The 11,098-nt window shown below is 53.2% G+C and overlaps 1 protein-coding gene across 1 annotated transcript in view; it reads right to left on the reverse strand.

Annotated features, from left to right (window-relative positions):
- The window catches only part of SHH (sonic hedgehog signaling molecule), a 48,998-nt gene extending 38,132 nt beyond the window's left edge, over positions 1–10,866 (reverse strand). The window contains exon 1 of the mRNA XM_078663259.1: positions 10,180–10,866. Within this exon, the coding sequence (XP_078519385.1) occupies positions 10,180–10,488 (309 nt within the window). The 5' untranslated portion in view covers positions 10,489–10,866. The remainder of the gene's footprint in view (positions 1–10,179) is intronic.
- Between the last annotated feature and the right edge of the window lie 232 nt (positions 10,867–11,098).

The raw sequence follows: 11,098 nt of genomic DNA on the forward strand, positions 1-11,098 counted from the left end.
AATAGTTTAATACTGACTCCCTAGGGTGTATGTTTGGAGTACTAGTTTAAAATTCACTCGTCGGAGTGCATGCTGGGAACACTGGTTGAATGATGACTCCTTGGAGTACATCTTAGGAAAACTGGTTTAATACTCACTGACTAGAGTTCATTGTATGAATGCTGGATTAATATTGGTGAAACTGGTTTAATACTCACTCTCTTGAGTGAACATTATGAGTACTGGTTGACTGCTCACTCTCTACAAAGCATGTTGGCAGTACAGGTGTAATACTCCTCATAGTGCATGCTTGTAATAGTGATGTAATACTCACTCCCTATACTTCATGTTAGAAGTACTGGTTTAATAGCCATTACCAGTGTGCATGGTATGAGTACTGGTTTAATACTCTCTCCCTCACGTACATATTATGAGTACTAGATTCATTCTCAGTCCCTACAGTGCATGGTTTTGCTAATAGTTGAATACTCCATTGAGTGTAAGTTGGGAGTAGTAATTTAACACTCACCCCCTAGGGTGCATGTTGAAAGTAATAGTTCAATACCGACTCCCTAGAGTGTATGTTGGGAGTACTGGTTTAATATTCACTCATTGAAGTGCATGGTGGGAACACTGGTTTAATGATGACTCCCTGAAGTACATCTTAGAGGAAATGGTTTAATACTCATTCTGTAGAGTACATGTTGGGAGTACTGGTTTAATTCTCACTGACTAGAGTCCATTATATCTGTGCTGGGTTAATACTCCCTAGAGTGGATTTTGGTGATACTGGTTTAGTTCTCCATATAGTGCATGTTGGTAATACTGGTTTAATACTCACTCCCTTGAGTGAGCATTATGTGTACTGGTTGATTGCTCATTCCTTACAAAGCATGTTGGCAGTACAGGTTTAATACTCCTTGTAGTGCATGCTGGGAGTAGTGATTTAGTACTAACTCCCTATAATGCATGTTAGGAGTATTGGTTTGATAGCCATTACACAGAGTTCATATTATGAGTACTGGATTAATACTCACTCACTCACGTACATAGTATGAGTGCTAGAGTAATGCTCAGTCCCTGCAGTGCATGGTTTTACTAATAGTTGAATACTCCATATAGTGTACATTGTGAGTAGCAGTTTAACACTCACCCCCTAGAGCGTATGTTGTGAGAAATAGTTTAATATCTACTCCCCAGGGTGTTATGTTAGGAGTACTGGTTTAATATTCACTGAATAGAGTACATGTTGGGAGTACTGATGTAATGCTCCGGAGAGTGTATGTTGGGACTACTGGCTTAATATTCTCATTGGAGTGCATGTTAAGAGTACTGGTTTAATACTCCATAGAGAGCATGTTGGGAGTACTGGTTTAATACTCACTGACTAGAGTCCATTATATGAGTGCTGGATTAATATTACCTAGAGTGCATGTTGAGGTAATACTTTAATACTCCCTAGAGTGTATGTTGAGGTAATACTTTAATACTCCCTAGAGTGTATGTTGGGAGAACTGGTTTAGTATTCACTCATTGGAGTGTATATTGGGAGTACTAGTTTAATATTCAATCATTGGAGTGCATGTGGGGAGCACTGGTTTAATACACCGTAGAGTGTATGTTGGGAGTACTGGTGTAATACTCCATAGAGAGCATGTTGGGAATACTGGTTTAATACTCACTGGCTAGAGTCTATTATACGAATGCTGGATTAATACTCCCTAGAGTGTATGTTGGGAGTACTGGTTTAATATTCAGTCATTGGAGTGCATGTTGGGAGTACTGGTTCAACACACTGTAGAGTGTATGTTGGGAGTACTGGTTTAATACTCCGTAGAGAGCATGTTGGGAGTGCTGGTATAATACTCACTGAACAGAGTTCATTATACGAGTGCCGGATTAATACTCCCTAGAGTGCATGTTGAGGTAATACTTTAATACTCCCGTGAGTGTATGTTGGGAGTAGTGGTTTAACACCCAATCCCTACAGTAAATGTTTGGGCATTGGTTTATCACTCACTCACCAGAGTGCATGTTCAAAGTACTTCTCTTCTCCCTTGTCTCTTGATTGACACACATATCTTAAGTGACGTGCAGGTGTCTCATAAAGGGTCACTCCTGGGCCCTCACCGGGGTGACCTGGGAGCTGGCAGACAGCACGGTGCTGCTGGGGACCCCGGGAAGGGCTGGTCAGTAAACTACACTCTGTAACCTTTGTTGCTCTACCAGTCGGCGTTCTTGGCCTTCTCCAGGACAACTCCCCCTGACCCACACACATCCCGCCATGTAAAGTAAGGCGCCACAATGGGTCCTTTAGAGCGCCAACGAGGGCGGGGGCTCGCGCCCTCCCTCATTGCACTTTAATGGACGTGACAAGAATAACTAAACGTGGCACGCCAAGCGCTTTTATTCTTTAACACTGCCGTGGGGCACTAGGGCGGATGGATAGCTGTAAAATAAATATATCTGTCTATATGTCTGTCTATATATGGATCGGTCTGCCTGTCGGCCTCTCAGCATCTCTCCCGTCCCTCACCGTACTTGTCTCTCTGAATGACTGTTTAGCTAAGTCCACTTTCCTACACTTGTGAATTTGAGAACTCGGACGACCCTTAAACCGAATTACGTGAAATATACTACTCGGATAACATGCTTTCCGACGGGCCACGGGAATCCTTGGCACCCAACTATACCGACTTAATTTCTGTTCAAGGCTTCGGCCTACTCCTCGGGTGACGCCCACCTCAACAGAAATGACTTCATGGCGCTTTAAAGAGATGCTCTAAAGAAGATGCTTTTGCAACTGCTAGCAAAGGTACCAGAGGCCCTAATGCATGCTGGGAAATGGGCCGCGAGGCCCATAATTCCAGTGCCGTACTCTTAATAATCCTTGCTCCGCTGCCACTGCACCTGCTGCACTCATGATCGCTGCATCCCTGACACTCCTATGGTAGTCAATGAGACTTCTGGGACTTTCCTCTCCCTTTTCTGGGACTTCGGTTATTTTATATATTTCTGTGTCTGTTTTAGGACAATTGATACAGGGAATTGATATGTCTACGTATGAGAGAGAGAGGGAGAAAACCTGTGTAGACCAGGGTGGGTTCAAGAGAAGAAAGAGAGGGGTGGATAGAATGAGTGAGAGGACAGACATACAGACAGAGCCACTTAGAGATATATAGTAACGTGAAAGGCAGACCAGAGAGGAATTTATGGAAGAGGGAGAGAGAGGAAGGGATTTCGGGAGAGCCAGAGAATCAGAGAAACAAGGGGACAGTGAGAAGGAAAGGGATAGGGTGGAAGAAGGACATCAAGAGAGCAGAGGGGGCACGAGAGGAGTGAAAAAGGAGGAGACAGGAGAGAATAGAGTGAAATAGAGAGAGAGTGGGAAAGCAAGAGAGAAAGTAAGAGAGAGGAATACATACAGGGGGCGAGAGTCAGTGGAAGAGCGAAAGAGAGAGAGGATACAGACCAAGACAAGTAAGGCAGAGAGAGAGAGAGAAAGGATAAGAGAAAAAAGTCAGGCTGATATGAATATACACAGAGATGAGACAGGGACACGACAACAGCAAGTCAGAATACTATAGCAGAGAAGGTCTGAAGGATTGGAGACCAGCAATTGGAACGGGCTGTGGGGCAGAGAGAGAGAATGAACGAGAGAGAGAGAGAGAGAGAGAGAGAGAATGAACGAGAGAGAGAGCGAATGAACGAGAGAGAGAGAGAGAGAGAATGAACGAGAGAGAGAGAGAGAGAATGAACGAGAGAGAGGGAGAGAGAGAGAATGAACGAGAGAGAGAATGAACGAGAGAGAGAGAGAGAGGGAGAGAGGGAGAGAGAGAGAGAGAATGAACGAGAGGGAGAGAATGAACAAGAGAGAGAGAGAGAGAGAGAGATAATGAACGAGAGAGAGATGTTGAGACACTCGCAGACCTGAGACAGTGAGCAGGGGAGAGAACGACACCGAAATGCCGAGGCAGCCGTGAGTGTGTGATTAGAGTCTCGCGGGTGGCCTGTCTTTTATTGCAGCTTGAGCCGGATTGTCAGAGTTAACAGCCGTGAAGCCCGGGCTATTTATTAATTCATTGGGTCGTGTGCCGCGAATCAAGCCGACTGAGCTCAGCCACCGTGAAGCGCAGCGTGCCTCTGCGGGCTGCGGCGGCCACCGGGCCTCTCTCCAGGCCTGGGCGGACCACAGGGAGGAGCAGACGGTGCGGGGAACCGGGCGCTTCACACAGTCAGGGGTGTAAGGAAAGACCGCGCTGCCCTGCGGAGAAGTGGGGGGCATCCATTCCGAAGCCCCCAAACCTTCGACGGGCGGAGCCTATTTAGCGCAAGGCTACTGGATATCTGTGAGATATGAGAGTCTGGGGATCTCCCATCACATTCTGGGGATGGAGGTTGTCATTTTGTAACCTCAGGGTGTGAGGAGGCCCTCAGTGTCAGGGGCCCACACCCTCAGGGCGTGAGGAGGCCCTCGGTGTCAGGGGCCCTTAACCTCAGGGTGTGAGGAGACCCTAAGTGTCGGGGCCCATAACCTCAGGGCGTGAGGAGGCCCTCAGTGTCAGGGCCCATAACCTCTGGGCGTAAGGAGGCCCTCAGTGTCAGGGGCAGTAACCTCAGGGCGTGAGGAGGCCCTCAGTGTCAGGGGCAGTAACCTCAGGGTGTGAGGAGGCCCTCAGTGTCAGGGGCAGTAACCTCAGGGCGTCAGGAGGCCCTCAGTGTCAGGGGCAGTAACCTCGGGGTATGAGGAGGCCCTCGGTGTCAGGGGCCCATAACCTCAGGGTGTGAGGAGGCCCTCAGTGTCTGGAGCCCACAACCTAAGGGTATGAGGAGGCCCTCGGTGTCAGGGGCCCATAACCTCTGGGCGTAAGGAGGCCCTCAGTGTCAGGGGCAGTAATCTCAGGGTGTGAGGAGGCCCTCAGTGTCAGGGCCCATAACCTCAGGGTGTGAGGAGGCCCTCAGTGTCAGGGGCAGTAACCTCAGGGCGTGAGGAGGCCCTCGGTGTCAGGAGCCCATAACCTCAAGGTGTGAGGAGGCCCTCAGTGTCAGGGCCCATAACCTCAGGGCGTCAGGAGGCCCTCAGTGTCAGGGGCAGTAACCTCGGGGTATGAGGAGGCCCTCGGTGTCAGGGGCCCATAACCTCAGGGTGTGAGGAGGCCCTCGGTGTCAGGGGCCCATAACCTCAGGGTGTGAGGAGGCCCTCAGTGTCAGGGCCCATAACCTCAGGGCGTCAGGAGGCCCTCAGTGTCAGGGGCAGTAACCTCGGGGTATGAGGAGGCCCTCGGTGTCAGGGGCCCATAACCTCAGGGTGTGAGGAGGCCCTCAGTGTCAGGAGCCCACAACCTCAGGGTATGAGGAGGCCCTCGGTGTCAGGGGCCCATAACCTCAGGGTGTGAGGAGGCCCTCAGTGTCAGGGCCCATAACCTCTGGGCGTGAGGAGGCCCTCAGTGTCAGGGGCAGTAACCTCAGGGTGTGAGGAGGCCCTCAGTGTCAGGGCCCATAACCTCAGGGCGTGAGGAGACCCTCAGTGTCAGGGGCAGTAACCTCAGGGCGTGAGGAGGCCCTCAGTGTCAGGGGCAGTAACCTCAGGGTGTGAGGAGGCCCTCGGTGTCAGGGGCCCATAACCTCAGGGTGTGAGGAGGCCCTCGGTGTCAGGAGCCCATAACCTCAGGGTGTGAGGAGGCCCTCGGTGTCAGGAGCCCATAACCTCAGGGTGTGAGGAGGCCCTCGGTGTCAGGAGCCCATAACCTCAGGGTGTGAGGAGGCCCGCGGTGTCAGGGGCCCTAATATCACGGTGTGGTGATAGGTTCTTGGCGGCGGTTCCCTTGGTGACAGGGCCCTTAGCCTCTATGCCCTGGGAGTGTGGGCCCCGGGAGGCTCTCGGTGTCAGAGGGGGCCACTGTGATGGGGCGTCTCTATCACAGAGCTCTCGCGGACAGTGCGAGGGGCACTCGGTGTCAGGCAATCTCGCAGTGACGTAACACAAAATAATGGGGCCCCTGCAGAATGTGATGACCCCCCCTCCCAGTCTCCCATATCTCACAGATATCCATCGGTCTTTGACTGCATGGGGCCAGCCTTGAAGGGGTGGGGGGGGGCTGCGCGCGGGGGCTGCAGGAGCCTGCGTCACTCCCCTGGACTCTCGGGGTCCTGAGCTCTGGCATCAGGGGCTCTCGGCATGGGAGGAGGGGGCCCAAAGCCTCCCAGTGTCAGTGTGTGTGTGTGTGGGGGGGGGGGGTCGTGTCAAGAGCTCTGGGTATGGGGGTTCTCCGTGTTAGGGTACCCAACAGCTCACAATGTGAGGGGCTGCCTCTTGGTGTCCAGGAGAGTACAGTATTCAGGAATGCTCTCCATATTGGGAGTGTCTCTGGTTCAGGGGTCCTTTCATGTTAGGGACCTAGTCTAAGGGAGGTCCCTGTTTTCAGAGGAGAAGGGGGTGTCAGAGGAGATGGGGAGAGGGCGTCCAAAGCGTGGGTCAGGTGTGTCATTTCAACCACGTTAGGCTTCTAAACCAGCTGTGTGCCACACACTGTATGCTGCATTCATATGTTCACGGGGGGCTGCAAAACCCCAGCATGCAAAGTGCCTTTGACTGAAAATCCATAAGTGACAGGTGGTGTCCCATATGAGAATGGGCCAAAAGGGAGCTATGCAGAAGGCTGACTGGCCCACTGGAGACTCGGTATCTTCCCGGGCAGACCTTTCGGGGGGCCTGCCCGGGATACCCCCTACTCTCTCTGCAAACCAGTCCGACACTCAGGCTCCCAGCACCACACCGCAGCCCAAGGCGAATAAAACTGCAGCCTTAACTCTCACCGCTCCTGCAGCCGAGAGAACTTTGCCCCGGCAGTCGGCCCTCCTTCGCCTCTTATCTAGTTCACACACCGGGCCAGCCTAGAGCTGCTATTTAGAGAAAAAAATACTCGCCCTTATCACCTGTTAAATTTGGAACAAACTACCGGCTCCTCTTTGTTTTCCCTCTTAAGTTAATATTAACGAGTAGCTAACGCATTCAACAAATATTTTGAAAGTCGAACTGCTCCATTCAGCGGAGATTTTACACTGTTGATAGACCTGTGAGGCAGGTACTGGCGCTTGCCAAGAACTCTGCCGAACAAGAGCGCAGTGGATGATAAAAGTCGAGCGGGCACTTAGGACTCGGCGCGAGTCTTTTTTCTACTTTTAATAGCAGGGCAGCAACGGTAGGAAAAGTTGTGCGTTGTGGAGGAAAGTTCTCTCAGGAGTTAGCTTGTGTGGTACTAGGCGCCACCCTTGACATTTAAGGGTGCACACTAGGTGTAAAGTACAGTGTTATTGGGGAGGGGGGAGCAAATTGCAAGTGCGCAGACGTTAGGCTGGAGAAGGACGACTGGGGTCACAAGTTCAGCCGTTGATAGCGCAGGCTGGCAGAGAGGAGGCCCTGCCAGGGGCCAGGCGCCCCGACGCCCTGCTTCCCGCAGGAGTGCCCTGGTGCGTGAGGGGACGGTGGCATCGCGACGAAAAGGCACTTTCAGCACTGGTCTCACACACCTCGGGACCTCCGTTAATTAGGCGCATTTAGTTAGTGTTGGGCGACAAAGGACGGAGGTTTACTGATAACATGACTTTTACAAAGCGCTTCATACCGTTTCTATGCGCTGCAACCTACAGATAATACATTTGAGGGCGCTGATTTTATTTTACGGAGGATGATGGGGCTGAGTCTTCCGTCAAGCAGTACTCCAAACATCACCTGCAAGTTATGTAGTGCTGACAGTTAACTCACTGAGCAGGCTGCCCCCCTCCCCCTCCGAAGGAGTAAAAACGAGCACCCTCGGAAATTATCTCTTCTCGGTCATGCTGGACAGTTCTGAGCCCTCACTGCCCCATCGACAGCAGGTGATCCAAGCTGGGAGCATCAATGCTGGGGGGCGCCCTCCCCACTCCCCAGCTATGGGGCCTGCTCTCCTGCCGTGGGCTGCACTTACCCCTCACAGAGGCAGGATGAGACCGATGTGGGGAAGCCATGCGTGCAAGAAATCTCAGTGGAAGATGCGCACTTGCAGCTCTGCAGCCCGAGCTGCCGCGCACTTGTCATTTCTGGAGGCAGCATGGCTGGGGAGAGAGGGAGCGGGGAGGGACCGGCGCGGGGGATGCCACAGGACGGAGGGCGCCTGCTTCTTCCCAACCCCGGGGTGATGCTCGCTTGTCTTCGGGGGAGGCAGGTACCGTCCATCCCGGGTGGAATAAAGGCAAGGAGTGCAGGGCGCAGGGTGGGAGGACAGGCCTGACTGGGACAAACCGTCCACCATCCATCCAGCGCTCCGGGCTGCGGAGACTTGCTCCATCCTTCCTGGGGACCAGGGGATGCAGCAGAGAGAATGCCGAAGTCTAACCGCACAGCATCCAATCATCGCTCTGCTGCCCTGGGCTCGGAGATGGACGAATGCAGAAGGGAAGACAGATCTGCAGGGGAGATAATTACTCGCTCCCTCAGCACGGCTACGAGGCAAATGTCTCCTGGAGACCCTGCTGCAGGAAGGGTAAGGAGGCAGCACGAGACAGGTGCATCAGTCCACCAGGCTTGCCTTCCGGTCTGTCCCGCTGCTCGTACCGCACAGACATCCTCTGCAGACCCTCGGTGCTGTACTCGGATGGGGTGTATCCAGCCCGCCTCTCCTCCCAAGGCGACCCACCGTGCCAGCCTCCGTCTGCGGGACTGTCCAGCCGGCCCGGTCGATATGATGGAAGCTGAAAGCTGAGCAGAGGATGCGAGCTTGGGAAGAGAGGGCTCTGGGGGTGTCTGGGCTGAGACGAGCAGGGGAGAGGCCCTCGGCATATCAAATGGAAGCGGAGCGCAAGCATCCCCAGTGGTAGAGGAACGCGCGCATCACCCAGAGAGGCGCAGCTCCGACATCAGGCGCGGGAGGGGAACTCCGGCATCACCCTTAGGAAGGAGCCCTGGGGTTACCCACGAGGGGATCACATGCGCCACCCAGCTAACAGCGGAAGAGGGGACCTCTGGCGTCACCCACTGCAGGTGAGCAGGGGCGCGCAGGAACTACCAGGGAGGGGGAAGGACAAGCATCGGCGGACGGACAGGAACCGGGCACCTCCAGGAGAGGGAAGCCTCGGTCTCGCCTGGGTAAGGAGGCACACCTGGGCATCACCCAGTGAAGGGACGCCCGGGCAGCGGCTCCCACCTGAGGTGCCCCCTCTACAAGCCATGGTATTTGTAGAGTACGGAGCCAGCAGCCACGGCTTACTTAGCACCCCTAGAGTGCTACAAATTCAGCAGACACCCAGAGGCACACCCGGTTGCATCCAATGGGAATCTCTGCTCTGGCCAAGGAACCGTGCGGGTGCCCCCCCCCCCCCCTTTTAATGCCACCTTGTCAGAAAGTCACGACCAGGAAAGATAATTCGGCTGACCTAGTCCAGCGGCAGGATGCTCGCACAGCCCGCGTCTTCAAGGGGCTCTGAGCCTGCCAGCCGCGGTGCGCATCCCCTGACCTCAATTGCGCAGAACGCGCACTGTATCTGGAGGGAAAAACGGTCCCCTGCTTCTCTCCTCCTGCCTTATTCAATATTTATCCGCGCGCATCTCGGCTAATCTGATTTAAAGCAGAAGTGAAGCAATGCCGATAACCGCAGGTCCCTCCCAGATGGAGGGAAGACCAGAGCATCTTAAAGGCGCATTTATGCGTTCACGCTCCGGTGCGCAGCAAAGCCAGAGAGGCGGCTGCAGAGCCAGCCAGGGCCACCGGCTCAGGAGGGAAGGGGTCGATTCCGCCCAGCTACCCTCTGTGCAGGACTAAACTGGAACATGGTTACATCAAACTTATGAATCCGAGCGAAGTCTGCTTGGCCAGATGGGAGGAGGGCGGATGGGCAGCAGCTCACTTTTAAAGCCACACAAAATACAAAGTGCAGTTTAGGGATTAATTAGCAGTGATTCTAACCCAAGTTGGGCGAAACCCATACCACATTTTAAGTTTTTATGTTCCTCAAAAGAGACATGAATTATAACACAGGCAATGTTTACAAACCCATGATACCTAATTGAAAAATAATTCTAACACTCAAAAAGCATCATTCTGATATTGCACGATTTCACGCACATTAAACCCGATGCTTAGTTCAGAGATTAAGGAAACATTTTTTTTTAAAAAACACCCTTGCCCTTTAGAATTCAGAAAATTGTAATTTGTTTGGCTCTACCTGGGTCATCAGCCTGTCCGCTCCCGTGTTCTCCTCGTCCTTAAAAATAATGTCGGGGTTGTAATTGGGGGTTAGCTCCTTGAAGCGCTCCGAGTTGCGCGTGATCTTGCCCTCATAGCGTCCACTGGCCCCCAGGGTCTTCTCGGGCACGTTGGGGGTGAACTGCTTGTATGCCAGTGGGGTAAGCTTCTTGAAGCGTTTCCTTGTGCCAATGCCTCTGCCCGGCCCGCAGCTCAGCCCCGAGGGCACCAGGAGGGCGCAGATGAACCCCGCCAGCAGGACTCGCCTCAGGAGCGCCATCTCGTCCATACAGGGGTCGCGAACTCCCCCCACCCGGGGTCCGCCGCTCTTGTGCTGCCGGCTCCTCGCGCGCACCACCTGGTACCCTGTCTGCTGCCCGTTCAGTGCTTCACCATCCGCCGGTCCCTATCCACGCAGGTGCTGAAAAGACCGGCTCTCTGGGCGCTGGCAGCCGAACACATCGGAGTTGGGTGTGAAGGCAGCGATCAGGGGACATAAAAAAAAAGCAGACGAGATCTGATTTTAATGGACGCTACCGAGCTAGAAAGGCTTGTGAGAGGAGAGCTCACTTAGAGCGATGTTATAGCTGGAAGGCGAGCCATCTGATTGGCCCAGGCGAAGGAAGTCTCCCATGTTTATGAGCCGTACAAAGAAAACAGAATCTTTGAAGACAGCCCCTTCTTTTCCTTTTACCTGAAGCTAACTAAGGGACTGGTGGGAGGAGCCACTTTCTTGGGATGACATCAATGGCATGCTGCTGGCTTCAAACCTTGGCAGAGATGGTAGCATTTTTGTGAGAGAGGCAGTAAGTGTGATGCTGCTGCTGTGAAATAATATACAGAGGTACTTGGGAGACAGGTCCTCCCCCCCCACCCCACCTCCTGTCTTTAGAGCAGAA

The sequence above is a fragment of the Lissotriton helveticus genome, chromosome 10 (genome assembly GCF_964261635.1).
Source record: "Lissotriton helveticus chromosome 10, aLisHel1.1, whole genome shotgun sequence".
NCBI lineage: Eukaryota > Metazoa > Chordata > Amphibia > Caudata > Salamandridae > Lissotriton > Lissotriton helveticus.